At 33.0% G+C, this 22,589-nt stretch overlaps 1 protein-coding gene across 2 annotated transcripts in view; it reads right to left on the bottom strand.

Moving 5' to 3' along the window:
• The window catches only part of LOC143894928 (epidermal retinol dehydrogenase 2), a 117,057-nt gene that overhangs the window by 76,175 nt on the left and 18,293 nt on the right, over window positions 1-22,589 (bottom strand). For both annotated transcript variants that reach the window (XM_077401609.1, XM_077401608.1), the window contains exons 3-4: window positions 18,317-18,441; window positions 17,152-17,262 (exon numbers count right to left, since the gene is read on the bottom strand). In XM_077401609.1, coding sequence (XP_077257735.1) covers window positions 17,152-17,262; window positions 18,317-18,441 — 236 coding nt within the window. The remainder of the gene's footprint in view (window positions 1-17,151; window positions 17,263-18,316; window positions 18,442-22,589) is intronic.

The raw sequence follows: 22,589 nt of genomic DNA, 5'->3' as shown, positions 1-22,589 counted from the left end.
TATATTTTTTTCAATTTTTTTTAAATGGTGGAACATATTTAAAAATACGAAAATTGTAAGCGTTGCGTCACTCCGGCGCACCAGTGCAGTGCCATTCCGCGTTGCGGGTGTTCGATGTAACTTATTTACTAGCACATATGTACGTCTGCAATTAGCTTATAATATGTATACTTTTTAATTTTTATAGTTTCCAGAGTTTACTACGTGGAGGTTGCAGTACGGTTTTAAACTCCTTATTGGGGGCTTTTTTAACGTGAGTCCCTTCGCCTCTCACTATATATTTCCGCAAAATCGGGGTGTTTTTTTAACGTGAGTCCTCTCGCCTTTCACTACGTTTCCGTAAAATCAGGGTGCTTTTTTAACGTGAGTCCCTTCGCCTCTCACTACGTTTTCGTAAAATCAGGGTGCTTTTTTAACGTGAGTCCCTTCGCCTCTCACTACGTTTCCGTAAAATCGGGGTGCTTTTTGAATGTAAGACCTCTCGCTTCTCATTACGCCTTACACCTACGATTTTATTTAATCTTCTTCACTATCACTGTCTATTACTGGAATGTTATTTGTTTTTTTAAACAGATCGCTCAGTATTTCTGCTGGTTTCAAAATTTTCGCTAAATATCTTGCATGAAATAGATAATATATAATTGCAGCAATATGACAGCAGCATCCAATTGTTCGTAGCCCATTAGCGATCTGTTTAAGAAAACAAATAACATTCCAGTAATAGACAGTGTGTGATAGTGAAGAAGATTAAATAAATCGTAGGTGTAGGGTGTAATGAGAGACGAGGGGTCTTACATTCAAAAAGCACCCCGATTTTACGGAAACGTAGTGAGAGGCAAAGAGACTCACGTTAAAAAAGCACCCTGATTTTACGGAAACGTAGTGAAAAGCGAGGGGACTCACGTTAAAAAAACACCCCAATTTTACGGAAACGTAGTGAGAGGCGAAGGGACTCACGTTAAAAAAGCACCCTGATTTTACGGAAACGTAGTGAAAGGCGAGGGGACTTCGTTAAAAAAGCACCCCAATAAGGAGTTTAAAACCGTGTGCAACCTCCACGTGGTAAACTCTAAAAACTATAAAAATTAAAAAGTATACATATTATAGGCTAATTGCAGACGTACATATGTACTAGTAAAGTTACATCGAACACCCGCAACGCGGAATGGCACTGCACTGTGCGCCGGAGTGACGCGACGCTTACGATTTTCGTATTTTTAACTATGTTCCACCATTTAAAAAAAATTGAAAAAAATATATGTTATAGTGGACATTTTAAGAAAAATTTTCGTAAAAATAATTTCAAAGGGGTATCTCGAAAATATCACCCTAAAAAAAAATATTTAAAAATTCAAATATTTTTTTTTGGTCTTTTTTTTGGCAAACATTTTAGACATTTTTTTTGTTAATTAATTTTATTAGTCTACATAACATATATTTTTTTCATCAAGATCGGTCAAGTGGTTTTCGAGAAAAATATATTTCTTTATTTTACTTTCTCCTTGCATAACTTCTAAAAAAATGAATTTTTTTAAATAATATTTGGTGGAAAGTTTTATCATATTGGTACTAACTTGTGACATTAATGTCAGCTTTGTATAATCAAGGGCCGATTTCACATGCTTACTCCGCTAGGCCCTTCGGGTTAAAGTCGCAATTGAATCGAGTAAAAGTCGCATACAGAACACATTAACTTTTTATTAAAGTCTTATATATAAATATTTTGCATCATGTATGGTTCTGGATTATATATAATCCACATAAGTTATCTTATTAAATACAAATTAAAACCATATTTGATTCGAAGTGTTATATATGATCCACATAAGTGATCTAATTAAATTTTAATTAAAACCCTATTTTATTGTGGATCATATTTAATCTACATAACTGATTTTAATAAGTGCAAATTAAAACTGTATTTAAACAAATATAATTTTAATATAAAATCTGGAATTAATTTGAATTTTACCCAAATTTAATATGATTTAATATGATTTTAGTTATATTCATATTAGATCGTTTTTCGCGGGACACATGTAGGCGGAGGTGGGTGGAGGTCCACCTTATTCACTCCTACTTGCGGGGGAGTGGCGGTAGTTCTTCTCCTGCCTACATGTTTACTGTCTATATACACATATATCAGCAAATTACTTTCCTTAGTATTGACACAAATTATTATACTTTTCAGTTAAATCTGTTTATAATTTTTTAATAAATAACAAGCGACGGCTAAAACCATACTTACGCTTTCCAAAACATAAAAAATTGTGTATTTACTTTTCAATATACCAACTATTCTTTGGTTTAATGTGATGTGAATATCTATCCGCACAAAATTACCTTTTTTAAAAACAGGTAAAAAAAGGCGCCAAGTACACGTATAGTGTATATGTTGTTACCTAAAAAAAAAAAGAAAGTGGTAGTATTATACCTCAAAAAAACCTAAGTAACAAGTGGTAGATCTTTATATCTCGAAAAATCTCGAAAAAATCTAAGCAGTAGTATCTTTATTTCCGAAAAATTATAACCCAAGTGATACACGTCACAAAATTATGTTACCTTATCAAAAAGAAGAGTCGCGCTTCAAGTGATCTATTACAATTACAAAAAAGAAATGATATCTCTTTAAGTTAGAGCGCCAATTACAGAGAGAACATGTATATTGCCTCAAAAAATAATTGTTGCACTACATTGAAAAATCTTTACATTGTGTCAATTAGAAAAGAATGTATAATAACAATTTTATAAGATTAAAAAATTTTATTTAAATTTAACAAGGGAATACAAGATATTTAAATACAAAGTTATTTACATGTGTATTTTTTAATGGCCACAAAGAATTACAGAAGTAACAGTACAAAATAAAATATTTTATTAAAATACATAAATTTTTCTTGTAAAAAAACTTGGCGCTGCTAGACCTTTTAAATAAATAAAAACAACAATAAATAAAAATAATTCAGAGAAGAATACAATGGGAGTAATATTAAATGATTATCAGCGTGGATGTGGGAGTGAGTGATATGGGTGTGCGTGACTACGCGGACGGCGGATAATGCGACTTATAATTAAGTATAGAATAAGTTTATTTTATTTATTTAAAATTTCGAGGTCTAGCAGCGCCAAGTTTTTTTACAAGAAAAATTTATGTATTTTAATAAAATATTTTTATTTTGTACTGTTACTTCTGTAATTCTTTGTGGCCATTAAAAAATACACATGTAAATAACTTTGTATTTAAATATCTTGTATTCCCTTGTTAAATTTAAATAAAATTTTTTAATCTTATAAAATTGTTATTATACATTCTTTTCTAATTGACACAATGTAAAGATTTTTCAATGTAGTGCAACAATTATTTTTTGAGGCAATATACATGTTCTCTCTGTAATTGGCGCTCTAACTTAAAGAGATATCATTTCTTTTTTGTAATTGTAATAGATCACTTGAAGCGCGACTCTTCTTTTTGATAAGGTAACATAATTTTGTGACGTGTATCACTTGGGTTATAATTTTTCGGAAATAAAGATACTACTGCTTAGATTTTTTCGAGATTTTTCGAGATATAAAGATCTACCACTTGTTACTTAGGTTTTTTTGAGGTATAATACTACCACTTTCTTTTTTTTTTTAGGTAACAACATATACACTATACGTGTACTTGGCGCCTTTTTTTACCTGTTTTTAAAAAAGGTAATTTTGTGCGGATATCACGCCTTTTTGTAGTATATTACGCATTGTATAAACAGTATGTACAGGATAAAGCTATTTGGAGGTATAATACTACCACTTTGTTTTTTCAAGGTAACAACATAACAGGGTAACAACATAATACATATACACTATTATGCGTGTACTTGGCGCTCATTTTACCTTATCTTTAAAAAGGTAATTTTGTACGGATATCACGCCTTTTTGTAGTGTTACGCAATTTAATCTTATAAACAATATACCTTATAATTTCATAAACCGTATATAATACAAGGTATGAAGCTAAAAGTGTTACGGACTATTATTTCTAAAGAAAACAACAATTTAATATTTTGCTCAGTTTTTTAAAAATAATAATCTGTAACCCTTTTAGTTGTACACCTTGTATATATTTTTCAATTTCAACATAAAACATAATCGCAATAAAGCATGATTAATGTTAATAAGTCGTTAACTGTAAAATTCTTTATTTATTTTTATTTGCGTGTTTTACTGAATGTTGTTCGCAACTGTATATGTACCGATATCTTCAGGTATCGATATTTTTGATAATTATTTTTACGTCAGACATAATTTTAATTCATCCAATTTTTATTATGTCTAAACATAATTTTTGTCCAATTTTTATTATGTCTAGACATAATTTTAATTCAGCGATTTTTATTATGTCATGACATAATTTTAATTCTGCCGCTAGGGAAATTTTAAGTCGATTTTTATGAATCAAGCTTGAATTCAATGTTTAGGTGTCCCAGGTTGCCGATGACGAGGTCCACATAGCGCGCTCTATAGTTTTCGGTGTCCAGGTGTATTAATACCTTGAATTTGATGGCCACGTGTTCCAAGTTGCCGATGACGAGGTCCACATAGTGCGCTTCGTAGTTTTCGGTGTCTACATGTATTAATACCTCGAATTCGATATCTACGTGTTCTACATTGGGTGCGTTCAGCCGATACTTTGCTAGCCTAGCAATCGTGAGCAGTCGCTCGTTTTCGCTCGTTTCCTCTTTTTTGACTTACTGGATTAAAAAGAGAAGAAACGAGCAAAAACGAGCAACTGCTCACGATTGCTAGGCTAGCGGAGTATCGGCTGAACGCACCCATTCAGATTTAAAGTTATTAATACACCTAGACACCAAAAACTATGAAGCGCATTATGTGGACCTCGTCATCAGCAACCTGGGACACCTAGACATCAATTTCAAAGTATTAATACACGTAGACACCGAAAACTACGAAGCGCAATATGTGGACCTTGTCATCGGCAACCTGGGACACCTAAACATTGAATTCAACATATTATTACACCTGGACACCGAAAACTACGAAGCGCACTATGTGGACCTCGTCATCGGCAACCTGGGACACGTAGACATCAAATTCAACGTACGATTACACCTGGACACCGAAAACTATGAAGCGCATTATCTGGATCCCGTCATCGGCAACCTGAGACTCGTGGACATCGAATTCAAGATATTAATACACGTAGACACCAAAAACTACGGAGCGCACTATGTGGACCTCGTCATCGGCAACCTGGGACACGTAGACATCGAATTCAACGTATTATTACACCTGGACACCGAAATCTATGAAGCGCATTATCTGGATCCCGCCATCGGCAACCTGAGACACGTGGACATCGAATTCAAGATATTAATACACGTAGACACCAACAACTACGGAGCGCACTGTGTGGACCTCGTCATCGGCAACCTGGGACACGTAGACATCGCATTCAACGTATTATTACACCTGGACACCGAGAAACTACGAAGCGCACTGTGTGGACCTCGTCATCGGCAACCTGGGACACGTGGACATCGAATTCAAGGTATTAATACACGTAGACACCAAAACTACGGAGCGCACTATGTGGACCTTGTCATCGGCAACCTGGGACACCTAGACATCGCATTCAAACGTACGATTACACCTGGACAACCGAAAACTATGAAGCGCATTATCTGGATCCCGTCATCGGCAACCTGGGACACGTGGACATCGAATTCAAGATATTAATACACGTAGACACCAAAACTACGGAGCGCACTATGTGGAACTTCGTCCATCGGCACCTGGACACGTAGACATCGCATTCAACGTATTATTACACCTGGACACCGAAAACTACGAAGCGCACTGTGTGGACCTCGTCATCGGCAACCTGAGACACGTGGACATCGAATTCAACGTATTATTACACCTGGACACCGAAAACTATGAAGCGCACTGTGTGGACCCTCGACATCGGCAACCTGGGACAACGTGGACATCGAATTCAACGTATTATTACACCTGGACACCGAAAAACTACGAAGGCGCACTGTGTGGACCTCGTCATCGGCAACCTGGGACACGTGGACATCGAATTCAAGGTATTAATACACGTAGACACCGAAAACTACGGAGCGCACTATGTGGACCTCGTCATCGGCAACCTGGGACACCTAGACATCGAATTCAACGTACGATTACACCTGGACACCGAAAACTATGAAGCGCACTATCTGGATCTTGTCATCGGCAACCTGGGACACGTGAACATTGAATTCAAGGTATTAATACACGTAGACACCGAAAACTACGGAGCGCACTATGTGGACCTTGTCATCGGCAACCTGGGACACGTGGACATCGAATTCAAGGTATTAATACACGTAGACACCGAAAACTACGGAGCGCACTATGTGGACCTTGTCATCAGCAACCTGGGACACCTAGACATCGAATTCAACGTACAATTACACCTGGACACCGAAAACTACGAAGCGCACTGTGTGGACCTCGTCATCAGCAACCTGGGACACGTGGACATCGAATTCAACGTATTATTACACCTGGACACCGAAAACTACGAAGCGCACTGTGTGGACCTCGTCATCGGCAACCTGGGACACGTGGACATCGAATTCAAGGTATTAATACACGTAGACACCGAAAACTACGGAGCGCACTATGTGGACCTCGTCATCGGCAACCTGGGACACCTAGACATCGCATTCAACGTACGATTACACCTGGACACCGAAAACTATGAAGCGCATTATCTGGATCCCGTCATCGGCAACCTGGGACACGTGGACATCGAATTCAAGATATTAATACACGTAGACACCAAAAACTACGGAGCGCACTATGTGGACCTCGTCATCGGCAACCTGGGACACGTAGACATCGCATTCAACGTATTATTACACCTGGACACCGAAATCTATGAAGCGCATTATCTGGATCCCGTCATCGGCAACCTGGGACACGTGGACATCGAATTCAAGATATTAATACACGTAGACACCAAAAACTACGGAGCGCACTATGTGGACCTCGTCATCGGCAACCTGGGACACGTAGACATCGAATTCAACGTATTATTACACCTGGACACCGAAAACTATAAAGCGCACTATCTGGACCTTGTCATCGGCAACCTGGGATACATAGACATCAAATTCAAGCTTGGTTCATAAGAATCGACTTGAAAATTCCCTAGCGGCACTTTCTGCCAAGCATAGAGAACCTACTTTTCCGTTGACTCAATATTTATTATATATATACCTAATTTTTACTTAAATAGAAATCTTCCTCCTGACCGATAAGTTTATCGACCTAATTTTGAAATACGCGCGCGATATCGAAACTGGCGATACCTGCGCCGCCAGCGTCGAAAAAGTGAAAGTGACGTTTCTCTGATAGATCGCGGCGTTAGGAGGAGGAGGAGTATCTTAAAAATAAATTTTCACATTTGGACTTTGCGTCGCAATATCTCCGCTCGTAAGGCACGTAGCGGAATATTATGAGAGAAACCCCCCCCCTAATTGGACCCCAAGCTATCGATCAAGCCTACTTAGAACTTGATCCGTTCACTCGTTATCGAGATCTCAACATCTCGGGTACTCGCAACCCGTCGCGTCGCGTAAAAGAGTCACGGTCGGTCTCGCTCCGCGTGTACTTGGCGCGAGACACTACCGTGTCTCTTGATATGTTCGGCATAAATAGGTTTTTAGCTTGTTTGCGCTGAAAAAAATAAGTAGGTTACATATATATTCTTTGGATTCCCCCGATTGATTATCACTAGACATCGTATTTTTTCATACAGAAATTTATTATTGGAAAATTAATAATTCTACAATTTAGGTTATTTATAATATCGAACATATTTATACTGCAACATATACCAATATGCATTTTCTATGCAAAATATATGTAAAATAATATGCAATTTATGTACATATGCAAGATATATGACAAAATATGTTCTTGTAAAAAATTTTCTTTTATATCAATAATGTATATTATGGAAATGTTATTTATCTATGAAACTGTGAATACATTTTTCAAGTATATCTTTATTATTATACTTATATTGACATATAATTAATACAATTATACAGGTGTCCCAGAATTCACGGACACGGAATGCAGAACGTGATTGTCTGTGCCAAAAAAAGAACAAATTTTTCTTTGGCAAAATTGCGTCTGAACACTACTTTTTAAATAAGAGCAATTTGAAGCTAACGAATGAGCGCTCTAGGTTATGCATGACTCAGGTTAGCTAAAATCCTAAAAACTTAGCTAAACGCCGGCCAATAGAGTAATGAACCGTGAATTAGTGTAATAGCCTAGTAAATTCAGCCTTTTAGGCTAAAAGCCGGCTGTTAGCCTAACGGCCTGACACGCTTTGGGCAGTTAGAAAAATGATTATTGGATAGCATTGCGAATGTGAACAAAACATTTTAAAAGATACGGAGCATTCAAACATAATATACAACAAGGTCATAACGGCTATACCTATATGTAATTATACTTTTAATATTTGTTATGACTTATATATACATGTCCTTGTTTTTAATATCGACTCTTTAGATCAGTTCACTTTGAATTCAAGTGGCAGAAGGAGCTCGCTTCTCATTCTTAATTATTTATCAAATTTCTGCATGACTACCAATTATTATTTTATATCACCATTGACGAACATGTAAACATACTAAATCAATTTCATTTAATTCACTTATTAATTTGTTATTTATCTGCCTTTTTATATAACAAAAATGTATCTGGCTTTCAGATTACTGAATGTCTAGGATTTATTTCACTTCTTTTTGACAAAACATTTAACTATAGGAATCAGAAAAATATTGAGTGCAAGTTGTTAGTTTCGTAGCAGTCGCAACCATGGTAAGTTACACGCCAGTAGCGGTAATGGATTTTAAGAATGACGTGTATCAAATTGGTACAAAAGATAGTTTTCTGAGAGGTTGGTTTTCTCGTTCTGATATAGCTAAATCAGGCACCAGCTCTACTTGCATTAATAAATAATAACGTATGTAATAATGTGTATGTGTAATTAAATGTTTTGTTTATATTTGCAATGATATCCAAGTCATTTTTCTAACTGCCCAAAGCGTGTTAAGGCCGGTTTACACACGCAATGATTAGTGGCGCCAACTGACTGGTATTCATTGGCGCCAGAACCAAACTGGCAAACTCACAAGTGTTTACACAGTGATTGGCGTATAATATAGAAAATATTTAACATTTATGAAACACACAGTAAATGACAACAACCATATAACCTCAAATTTTGAGGTTATATGCTTTGGCCAATAACCGCCAGTAAACGCCACATTTACTAGCGCCAGTTTGCATCAAATGTTTACACTTGCATTTTTACTGGCATTAGTCGACTGGCGCGGCCTGGCGCCACCAATCATTGCGTGTGAAAACCGGCCTTTAGGCTAACAGCCTGCTTTTAGCCTAAGAGGCTGAATTTACTAGGCTATTACACTAATTCACGGTTCATTACTCTATTGGCTGGCGATTAGCTAAGTTCCTAGGATTTTAGCTAACGGGCTGATTTTTCTATAAGCCTACGACATATATATGTAGGTCCGGAAGTATGTTCCGGGACTTTTATTTTTGATATCGGTATATTCCGGGACATTTGGCAGTTTCCAGGACTGTTCATTTCAAAAAACGTAAACAGTCCCGGAACATACCTCTGGACCTATATATATATATATATATATATGTCGTAGGTTTATAGAAGTATATATATGTATATATATATACTTAGGTAGCACATACACATTTTAGAAATGTTTTATAAGTGATATTCCGAAACGTTTTATAACTGATTTCTAGAAACGTTTCTCATGAGTAAAAATGTTTATTCAAAAAACATTTGTGTGTGTTGAAACGTTTCTTTTCCGATAAAATAACGTTTAAAAAACTATTATAGAAACGTTTTGTTAATAATAAAGGCATTTTAGATAAAGACATTTAAAATTCATACTTTTCACGTTTTTTGAACGTGTTTATGACGTCTTTGAGGCATGTGTGAGAATGTTCTAGAAACTTTATGTATATATCATCTATGACGTCTATTTTTTTTCGAAGGAATTCCTGGTGCACATTCGTGCAATAAGTTAAAGTAAAACAAAATATATTTGTCTCAGTCTAACTTAATTACATTACTGATGTGCACCAGTTTACGAAATTCTTCAAAACGGAACACACGTATAAATGTTCTTTCGATGACCACGTTCAGCAGAACGTTTATTTTGCAACTGTTGGAAGTTTTTTAAGCTCAGATTTGTCCGATGAAAAATAGATTAAGACCGGTAGGACAAAATTAATGTAAGTATTGTTAATAAAGTGGATATAAGTGCATGGATAAAATGATTTATTTTGTGCAATAATTAGTGCAATATAAATTTAAATGTTTCAAAAAAGGCTGTCAAAGCTATTATATATATATATATATATATATATATATATATATATATAAATAAAGCAAATTATAATTTTGAAAGAAAAAATTTAACAAATTGGTATTTTTGTTAACTGTAGAAACGTAAAAAATACGTTTCTTAAATCATGTTTTCAAAAACATTTTTGTTCAAACGTTTCTTAATGGTTCGTAACGGTTATGAAACTATGTATACGTCCAAAAAACGTATATGAAACTAATATGTGCTACCTGATATATATATATATACATATATATATACTAGCTGGTTACCCGGGCTTCGTCCCGGAAGACATCTATATAAATAAAACAAAGTATGTAATAAGGAACGCAAATAGTCTCTTCTCTCTCTCTCTCTCTCTCTCTCTCTCTCTCTCCCTCTCTCCCTCCCTCCCCCCCATCTCTCTTTCTCTCCTTCTTTCTTTCTACCTCTCCTTCTCTCTCCCTCTCCTTTTCTCTTCCCCCTCCCCTCTCTCTCTCTCTCTCCCTAAAATGTTATAAATTGAAAAATATTACTTTTTTATCGACTAAAGTTCAATTCCGTCGTATACAATTCTTTGAGATTCACTCAATTATTTCCCAAAAAATTGGAAGAATTCCTGATACCGGTTTCCAAAAGATCGGTAACGAAAAATTATACACTTTATAGCCCGGAAAATTCTACTCCTGTTTTATATATAATTCTTTAAGATTCGCCCGGGAAAAAATGTTTATATATTATACAATTTTATCTAATTATATATAACTTTGTAGATATATAATTATACATGGATTTTGACCTGATCTAATTATATATAAATAGATAAAATTGTATATGATTATATGTAATTAGATCAAACTATGCATACTTCATATATATATATATATATATATATATATATATATATATAAATGATTAGATATAATTATATATTTTTAGATACAATTAGATCAAATCTTTAATGGGTCTGTTTTTGTGGTAAATATGTAAAATCAAAAGTAAAATGATTTATTCCATATATTATAACTTGGCACTGCTTGAGACAGTGCCGTGTCTCTTGATACCGTTTTTATACTACTGTTCGTCAAATTTTAAATACGAGAAACAAATCCTATCGAATGCCATTTATCGGATAATCCAAATTTAAAGTTTATACATATATGATTATATATAATTATATATAATTATATATAATCTTTTTTATATTTGTAACACACCAAGTTTAATAAATTCTATTATGTGAACAATAAAATATATGTGTACGCACACATACATATGAAAATAAAATTATACATTATTCTTACTAGAAAAATGGTATTTTTACGCAAATTTATTATTTATTATTTCAATCAAACATTAAAATATAAATATATATATAATTATATCTAATTTAGCGCAATTATATATAAGTTTGTATATAATTTGATGTATCTCAACTTGAAAAAAAATTTTAATATAACTTTGCATAATTTGATATGGAGTTATAAATATTTTGATATAATTGCATATAAATAAATACATAATTAGATCTTATTATATATAATTATATATATATATAATTAATATATAATTAATAATAATATATATATATATAATAAATATATAATTATATATATTATATATAATTATATATATAATTATATATATATATAATTATATTATATAATATCTCTAATTCTATCTATCATTCTATCTATCTCTATCTATCTCCTTATCTATACTCTATATATATATAATTATATATAATATATATATAATTATACATAATATGATATAATTAGATAAAATTGTATATAAACATTTTTTCCCGGGCGGTCAATTATTTCTCGAAAAATTGGAAAAATTTCGGACACCGGTTACCAAAAAGATCGGTAACGAAAAACTATACACTCTATAGCACTCGCCGAAAAATTCTACCCCTATTTTATATGGTCTTAATTCAAAATCTGTCCAGCCGTTCTTGAGTTATAAATAGTGTAACTAACCCGACTTTGTTTTATATATATGTATATATATACATAGATATTCTTGCTGACAGCTGGACTAAAAATATCATATCTCATCTTGATAAATATTGTTTATTTTCATGCCACTTTTTAATATATTATTATTGTTTTATAATACTATTTAGTATATTATTATTGTGTAAACAAAATTTAAGCTACAGAATATCATAAAAAATACAAATTTTTTTATAATTTTATTTTACAATAATATTATGAAAGGATATACATATATACATCATTATTGATCAAATTATTAGGTTCCCTCGTAATAATTATGCTTATAATTGAATCTAATACCAGGAAAGACTTCTTGATTAAAAACAAGAACGGAAAACTTGAATCGTCATGCAGTGAATAATTAACAATTAGCAAAATTAGTAAAATTCTACCACCGCACGGCTATGACATATCCTTTGACATAAACGAATAACGAAAATGCCGTTAAATTGTATCTTACTTCTGTGAATTTAACGCATAAATATGTAAGTTTTTGATTTATGTAATTATTTTTGGACTTGTACTTATCATATTGTCGCGTGCCATAATTTTTTATGTTCAGTTTTTAGATTCGGCGTAAGTTTGGGCATTGTCTAACTAATAATATTTGTGAGTTTCTGCACGCTTGAAAAGGACCGAAATTTGCGGTCGAAATGTAGCGTATTGTGAACAATAAAATTTGCCAATTGGGTCGAATACAATCCTTTTGCTAATTCTTGATTAAAGTTTGTTAAAAGTTGTTTACTGGAGTTTCATTATTATATGAACTAAGTTTTATTATTATATTATAAACGCGTTTAAACGTTTATTTTTTATTTCTTTCAAAAAAATAATTATTTTAATAGGATGCCTAACAATTTTGGCTAATACAAATTCTCTCAAAATTATCCAACATCGCTATTTTTATTTCTTATCGTACATGTAATAGAAATGCTGGTCAAAGACAGTCTTAAGACTCCGTCCACAGCCAATCAAATGACCGTATTAGCAACTTAAGACATTACTTAAGACGGTCTTGAAATAAGATCTGACTATGAATACCTGCCTAAGAAGCTGTGAAGATTGACAGCTAGGTTTAATTTTTAACTTTATCATACGTTGTTCCATGTTGCCGGTTTATACGTTAGATTAGGGATAGCCAACAGCTAGTAATTCCACTGCTGTCCGCTAGGTTGTAACACTTTATAATATTCTAGATATTGTGATGGTTCACATTGTCTACGTGATTCGCGTTATCCCCAGTTTCTTTATACTTTGTGTGTTGAGCGTTCTATTATTCTAAATATTGCATAATTACGTATGATAGTTAAATATAGTATCACTAAACTTAAGAAATAGTTTACTAGAACGGTCAACGCATATATAAAGCGCTAGCATAATTATTATTTACTTTCTTCTTTATTTTTAGACGGTACTATGGAATCAGACAATTTTTATTTATTTATTACGCAAGTAATATAAGAGCAAAACTTATTTTGTTAACTTGTATCATATTTTAATTAAGTAATACAATACAGAAAGAGGTCAAGGACAATAGGTACGAGTGACTGAAAAGTGCGCGCCGGCCCTGAGCGTCACGAGCGCGCTTATTCGTTAACCTGCTTTAAGGTAGTTCGGTCGTGAAGGGCCGAAATCAAAGCAATGTTTATTATTTTTTTATTGAATCATTTATATGATTAAAAAAAAATAGGATAACGCGTCGCAAAGCTTTGTAACGACGTAAAAAAACCATTAGTAAGTAATTTTTACGTTGTAGAATAATATTTTGCCTGAAATAGATTAAAGTGAAGTGTGTGTTAATGCGTCGCTTGACTAATTTTTAACTTGTGCCAACTCTTGAGTGCTCTACTTCGGAGATTATTTCGATTGAATTATTGCGTTATTATATGGCGATTTACTGAAGTACAGTAATTTCGCCACAAGGTGCATGTAATTTTTTACATAAACAATTTTCCTCGCTGCCCTTATGTACGAGATGAGGGCAGCGACTTGGTAACGCCAAACAGTTCGTGCGGTTGGTACACTTGTTTGTCTTTGCGCTCACTCAAGGCCCGGGCACATAAAAAAAACTTAAGTAGTAAGACATAAGCAGTAAGGAAATCAACGGTATTGATTCGCTACCGCTTATGTTATGTCTTAAGTTCTTGACTGTGATTGGCTGATTTGCTTACTGCTTCAGTTTTACTGCTTAAATTTTTCTATGTGCCATGGCCTTCACACCTAACGTGCACCTAACCTTACGCCGACGATCCCAGCGTGCGGTGTTGCCACATCGCCACGCTCGAGTTGTGAAAATCAGCGAGCACCGGAAACCAAACTTTAATTATTAATTTAAAAAAAAACTGTACGGTGGATCGTGTTCACCTTCAACTATAGGCTTCCTCACAGTGTCCTCTTTCTATCGATATATATTGTTCGGACATTTTTGGCGAAAGATTTTTTGCAAACTCGTGTTATTCATAGGAAAATATCTCTTTTCCTATTAGACCAATGTTAAAATCACCTAATTTTGAAATTAAATATCTTGAGAACGGGACGGTGAATTATCTTCTTTCTTTAATCGATTCAGGAGAGTTTTCCTTCTTTCAATATAAAAAATAAAACCTATCACTTTTGGCAAAAGTCGTTCATCATCGAACTACCTTATTAACCTGCTCTCTTACAAAAACTATTTGTCACATGCAATTTTGCTAAAGGGAAAAGTTATTTCTTTTAGCATAAAGAATTACGTCTTGTACTCAATATTCGCGAATTTTGGGACACCCTGTATGTATTGTACTTTATTCTTCATCACTTTCTCTTAATATAATATTTTTTCCATCTTTATAATTTTTGCAATAATATTATTACAATATATAGGGTGTCCTGAAATTAAATGTCAAAACTTCGGAAGCATGTCGGAAAGTAGAGAATCGATAAACTAAGAAAAAAGTCCTTCAGAGATTTGTACGTTTTTGCTTTGTTTGGGGGAAAATCGCAAAAAAAACAGTTCATTTTTTCACTTATTTATTTATACTTATTTATTCATGTTTTCATTTTTTTAATAAAAGTATTGTTCAAAATGTTCGCCTCTTGCAGCAATGCAAGCATTGCATTTAGCACTGATAGCAGTGATAGCTCGTGTTGCAGCTAAACACTGCAGTTCAGTTGATATTGTATTTGGTGAACTGTAGCCACGATTCGGTTTTTTAGCTGCTCTCTTGAGTTGATTGGCAACAAATAAATTTCTCAGGCAGAGCTACTCGAGCCTGACTGAACATAAATTATCCACAACGATGGATTGTACATGGAAGAGCCTGTACCTTGGCCCCCGATTATTCGATCTGACAGGACTGACACACATGGATTTTTTTTTTGGGGGGGGGGGGGCTTTGAAGCAAGTTTATTCGTTGCCAATCGACTCAAGAGCTATGAGAGATCGTGGTTACAGTTCACCATATCACCAAAACGGTGTCCAGATGTATTATGAGCAGCGCTAGATGCAATGCTTGCATTGCTACAAAAAGCCAATATTTTGAACCATATCTTCAGGAAGTAACAATATAAATAAAAAAGTATAAAATAAGTGAAAAAAAGAATTTTTTGCGATTTTCTCCAAAACGAAGCAAAAATGAGCAAGTCTAAAAGGACTTTTTTTCTTAATTTATTGATCCCAAAATTTCAACATTTAATTTCGGGATACTCTGTATTATTAACAACTATAACCTTTAATATTAATTAATATTAATAATATTGTTCTTGTTTTTGTCGACTTTTTAATTTTTTTTTTTATAATTAATATCGCATTTTATTAATTTTACTTTACATATTTTTAATCCATTCTTGAGCGAACACATTTTTAGATAAAGACATAAATAATTAATAATATTGTGATAAATATTTTGCGAAGTAGACCTACGAATTTCAAGACAAGGAAATGTACATTATAGAAATTATCGGGAGCAATGTACTCTATTCGATATAGCATATTTAATTATGACAAAACTATTTCGTTTTGTTTAATAAAAAGTCAATAATGAGTAATAATAGACATATCTAATATGTGTACAAGTGTAAAATCAGTATAATTACACTTTAGCAAAGATTCGAAATGAACGAAAGTCTGCGAGCGGATCGTCGATTAAGTAAGAATTCGAATTAAGGAATTATTTGCATTTGGCAAGCGTGCCACTAGCTCATGCGTGTCGCAATACACAGCGAGACTACAGCGTATCTACTACAGCACCGCTTGTCTGACGACCTATCTGACCGGTTCTTGCACCTGACCGACGCAACAAATGGGAGGAACAAAATGGAATGCCTCTCTCCGCTGATTCTTCTGGATGACTGGATGAGACCGTAGCTCGCGATACTTGAATTCCCGACTCACGAACCTGTGGCTAACTAAATAACTCAAAATATCAGTGACTCGCATATCGCGGTCGTGAGACATTATTTCGAAATCGACGTCTTGTTGCAAAACCTCTACGACCGAGAAGCTGAGAACGAGCGAGACCTCATTTCGCGGCGTCTCGGCAATGTCTCGACTTGAGTTTTTCTTCTTTAACAATAAGAACATTTTCACGAATAGTGCGATAGATCCTACAGAGCTATGCGGTAAATGGAATCACGTTTACGTTATATCGACGTTCGATTTTTTGGCGACAAAATAAATATCATGAGATATAATTTTCTCCAGCGAGGAATAACTTTCCACTTACCCAAAAGTGACTCATGACGTTAACATCCATCGTCTGGATGATAAGTTTGTCCGGAGTGTCCAGAAATTTCATTCCTGTAACGATGCCCGCGTTGTTGATGAGAATCGTCACCTATATAAATAATATAATATATCATTAAAGTACAATAAGTAAAATAAAAGCAAAAACAAGCGATAAAATGCCGTTTTGTACAAATTTTTCTCGTGAAGAAACGCTTGCGAAGAAGCGAGTGCTTCGCATTCGAATGAAAACTACGATGACAAAAAAAATGTATAATATAATGTTATATTCCTGTGTAAACATAAAGTGTGTCAGGGAACGGACACGTGTAAAAGAACGAAAAATCATATTTCCTCGCAGTTCTTAAAACAGGTCAGGCCCGCATATCGAGCCCAACGTATTGTAACGTTATGGCGTAATATAGACACTTTCATAATATCGTCCGCAAAAAAAATTCTTGTCGCGCGACGAATAGCTCGGCGAGTCGTGGATTATTCGTTTCCTAAGATGATGTTTCTTTCATGCCGAATCCGTTCGCAAACCGTTCAAGTTATCAAATTTGACACGCGAATCGCGTCAAAAATCGAAACTAATAACAGAGAAAATGATCTTTAATTTATGCGACATTACAATAAATGAATTTCTTATAATTAGAGAAGAGCCTTTGACTGGTTTTTCTTTCGTTATTGTGATTTCGAGTCGATGTAATTTTGATTAATTTAAACCTTAAGGTGCATACGTTCTTTCGGTACCTTCTAAGTGCATACATGGGTCTATCACATTCAACGCTATTTTTCCCTACCTTAAAGTATTTTAAAAAATCTAAGAAAATTTATGTGAAACATCTGTCTAAATTGTAATTGACAATTTTATAGTCATTTTGATAAATATCGTTTATTTAATATCTTCTGACAGACTCTCTCACGAGTTTTACAGTTACGAGTAGATATATCACTTTGGCTCGGACGTCGTAGATCCACGTATGCATCTTAAGGGGTAATTTTATTAATTTTACTAATTTAATTCAATTTAATTTGGCAGATTTTTTCTCGAATAAACGTGAGAATATCATTGTCACACACTGGCACATTCTCGGCGATACTCGGGTATCAGTTTCAATCTTTTATAAAACACAATTTTAATAAAATACGCGCAATTGTGTTACCTTGCCGACCTCTTCTCTGATAATTTTGGCTTTTTTATATATGTCTGCTCGATCGCACAAGTCGCAAACGTAGCCGTAACACGTACCTCCGGCCGCCCGGACAAGTTTAACAGTTTCCTCGATGCCTGGAACAAAATAAAAACTACTCGAAAACGTCTTTTGGCACATTTCAACAGCAATAATTGCGTGCGCCTATTACATTTTCTACTCGTTAAACAGACTTGCATTATGAAATATAAATGAAACACTGATACTACGAGTCATTATATAATAACAAAGAAAATCTCAAGAGAAAGAAAAAGGTAACTTTGACATTGCGATATCGTTGTTGCTTTCTCGTTAATTTGAATCTGCTAGAATAATATTCTATTTTAGGAGAAATAGTAATGCATTATTATCATATACGATAATCACTATACTTAGGTTGAAAAAATAATACTCTATATAAAACCGCGAATAAAACTCAGAATTATAATTATTTATTTAATTTTATCGTAAATCTAATAATTATTAGTATTTTTGAGTTCGCAGAAATAATGATAGCTTTAATTAATTAATTAGTTAACAGTTTTCATTTACTAATTTTTTTCTTTAATTATGTGCTAATATAAATATTTTCTTATCACTGAGAATATTTAATGTACCTATTTAAAATTTCATTAAGCATACAAGTACATTATTTGCAAAAGAAATTATATATATAGGTATATATATATATATATATATATAATATATATATAATATATATATATATATATATATATATATATAGGTAATTATATATATATATACCTATATAAATATATATATATATATTATTTATATTTATATTTCTAGGTATATATTTATAAATATAAATATAAATAATATATATATATATATTTATATAGGTATATGTGCACAAGAAATTAAAATCTAATATATGAATCATATATTGTGTGTGTAAAAGTCTGTGAATAGAAAGTTTCATCTTTTACAGTTCCTTTTCCGCTATTTGGCTTCTCGCCTGAAAAGTAACTGTTCTCTTCATGTGGTCGATCAAAAACATTAATACAACCATCTGCTACGATACTTTCACTGAAATCAATTTCTCTTAACAACAATTAAAACATGAACATTTTTGTTAATAATTTGATTATTACAATTATATTTAAAATTTAAAGTTGATAAAATGTTTTAAAAAAGTTTCGTGAAAATTTTCAATATAACAGGAAAAAAGAGAGAAAGGAATAGATATATAAAGAAACATTTTTATAACTTGTATGCTCTCTCTCTCTCTCTCTCTCTCTCTCTCTCTCTCTCTCTCTCTCTCTCTCTCTTTCTCTCTCTCTCTCTCTCTCTCTCTCTTTCTCTCTCTGTAAAAAATAGAAATAATATCTATATACTTTTAAAATAATAAGTTTTTAAATAATTTTTTAAGAAGCAATTCCTAAAACATTTAATTTATTTTCTAAATAAAAAAATCTGAAATATCTAAGAAAGCAAAAAATAAATAGAAAAAAGGTATAAATAGTTAGTAAAATGCAAAAATAGTTTATTCGTAACAAATACATTAGCAAATAAATTTAGTAATAAAGTTATTTGGCGAAATACAAAAAGAAAAAGAAAGATAAATTATTTATATTTTTTATATATGTGTGTGTTTTCTTTTTTCATGTATTTTATGTATTATACCCAAAATTCGCAATGAGGTTGGAATGACACTACATTGCATTGCGTGACACTATAGACATATGCGCTTACAGGGCACGATATTCATTTGGCATTTGATTTTTGTAACGGTTAACTAGTTTGCGAACCTAACTAAGCGAACAGACTCGTAGACCTTGAACGTCGTGCTACTTTTATCGTCAAGATGAAATTTATACCAGTCTTTATTTTAAAAATATCTAAAAATAAATTTTTGAAGAGTTGATTAATTTTTCTTAATGTGCAATTTATTTGAAAATGGGACACTATCGACATATAGTAAAACCTCATAGCAGAAGAAACATATAGTTTCATAATAAAGTTGATTATTATTTTACGCACAGCCGTTCATAAACAGGACGGATTAAAATTCAAGAAGCGTCGTTTCTTATACATATGTCCATGAACTCAAATGAATTCTACAGAGTGACCTTCTATTGCTATTGATCGAAAGAAAGAAACATCAATCTAAGCTGATCGATACTTGTACATAGTATTTTCGATTCTAACATTAATTCACGTAGCAAATTCACGAAATAGGAAATACGTCGATAGAATCGCGACATTGCTCATACAAATGTCGCATCAACTATCGCTATTAGGTCTGCGCGTCATCGCGGAATGGAAGTGCAAATATCTTCGCAGTTAATTTTAAAAGTCTTGTCATAGAATGACGGTCATGAATAATAAAACGGAATACGATTAATTAAACAGATAAGAAAATAAAATAAAGATTTCTTAATCATAATAATACAGCCATATTCCGGAATCTCATTGAACTGTATCACAAATAAAATGTACACACAAGAACAAATTGTGATCGATTTTTGCTGGAGAGTTTATCTAAAGAATCAGAAGATTATTTGCACAATTTAGAACCTTTTTAATTTAATTACAAATTACTTTATTGTATTTTTTTACAGATAACGTATTTATGTGCATATTCGATGAACTGATGAACTTTGAACATGATTATAGTGACTACTTGGTAATGTTAATTGTTTTCGATCAGAGAAATCTTTGAATATTAATATGATTAGTCACTACTTGTTAATGTCAATTGTTTTCGATCAAAGAAATCTATGAATATTATTATGTCGGCATAATACTAATTACTCTTGAAAGAGATATGTTAAATCAATAGTCGCGATTCAATATTATCTTTTATCTCAAGACAATTGATTTTCTCATTATATATGTACGATGTACTTCATATCGTAAAAGTATATATCATGATGAATATCACTTATTTGTCAATTCGGTAAGGAATATCTTTTTTTTCTTATTTTTCCTCTTTGAATAAGCTGGAGCCTGTTTTTAACAACTTTTTTTTTATGGCGCCTGTTGCGATGTTGATGTCCGGTTGTCCTTCTAGCGTTTTAGTGGTCTGGCTGGGAGTCTTTTGGACCATGGTCTTTTGCTATCTTTACAACTCTGTTGTCATCCATTCTTGATACATGTTTATTCCATGCTCGTCTTTTTTGTTTTATCCATCTGACGATGTCCTGAATGTTGCATTTTCTTTTTATTTCTATGTTTGGAATTTTGTTTCTGAGGGTATGTGTAATAAATGCTTTTATAAGTATCTTCATTTCTGCAGTACAGATATTCTTAGTTTTGCAGGTGTCAGCTCTGATTTCCGCTGTGTAGGTCATTATTGGTCGGACACAAGTTTTGTATATCCTGATCTTGGCCTCTCGTTTCATATGATTGTTTTGCAATAAGAACTTTCAGGCACCTTGATATTCTTACCTCTGTGTTGGTCTGGTTTTATACATAGGTTTTTCTATCCTAATTTGCGGATACTTTTATTCCCAAGTATTTAAAGGACATTTTACTCTTAGTGAAAAATGTATAGTTGACCCGACGTCGAATTAATACCGGTAATCTAATGTCGAAATAAGTTGAAATTTTGGTTGATTTGACATCGAAGTCGTATCAAATATTAACGAACTTTTAACTGTTGTTTCAACTTTCAATGTCGGATTCTTTTATAACGGTTTTTTTACGTTGATTTGAATCCGATTATGCTATAATATACATTTACATGCTTCTACTAAATTGGTTAATATCCTCAATTCTTTTATTGCTAGTTAAAAAGTAATATGTTTAAAGATTAACATTTTTTTTCAACAGAATAATACATTTCTTTTGCCAGTATATAAAATAACAATTAAAGTAATTTAAATCGACCGTGACTGGCAATATATAATGTCTTTTCGATATGAACATTGAAAAACTTTGAGCTAACTTGGTTTGTCGGATTCACACAGCACTTTTTCGGATCAATTATTGCGACATTATTAATTTCGACCATGGGTAATATTTTTCGCAATAAAATTTAAAAACTATTTAATTTAGAAATTACATCAACTGACCAACACCCATGGTCGAAATTAATAATGTCTCGATAATTGATCCAAAAAAGTGCTGTGGGTCAACTATAATCAGTCAAAAAGTTCGTCGATCAACAGTGATTCAACATCGAAAACGTCGGTCAATTCGATTTAACCAGCTGTCAACCTCTTCGACGTCAAATTATCGTTAAATCGACGTCACCTTTTTGATTGGGCTTGTTTTACTA

Source organism: Temnothorax americanus, unplaced genomic scaffold, assembly GCF_048541705.1.
Source record: "Temnothorax americanus isolate GAGA-0224 unplaced genomic scaffold, ASM4854170v1 Scaffold149, whole genome shotgun sequence".
Taxonomy (NCBI): domain Eukaryota; kingdom Metazoa; phylum Arthropoda; class Insecta; order Hymenoptera; family Formicidae; genus Temnothorax; species Temnothorax americanus.
This window is presented reverse-complemented; position numbering and strand designations above follow the sequence as displayed.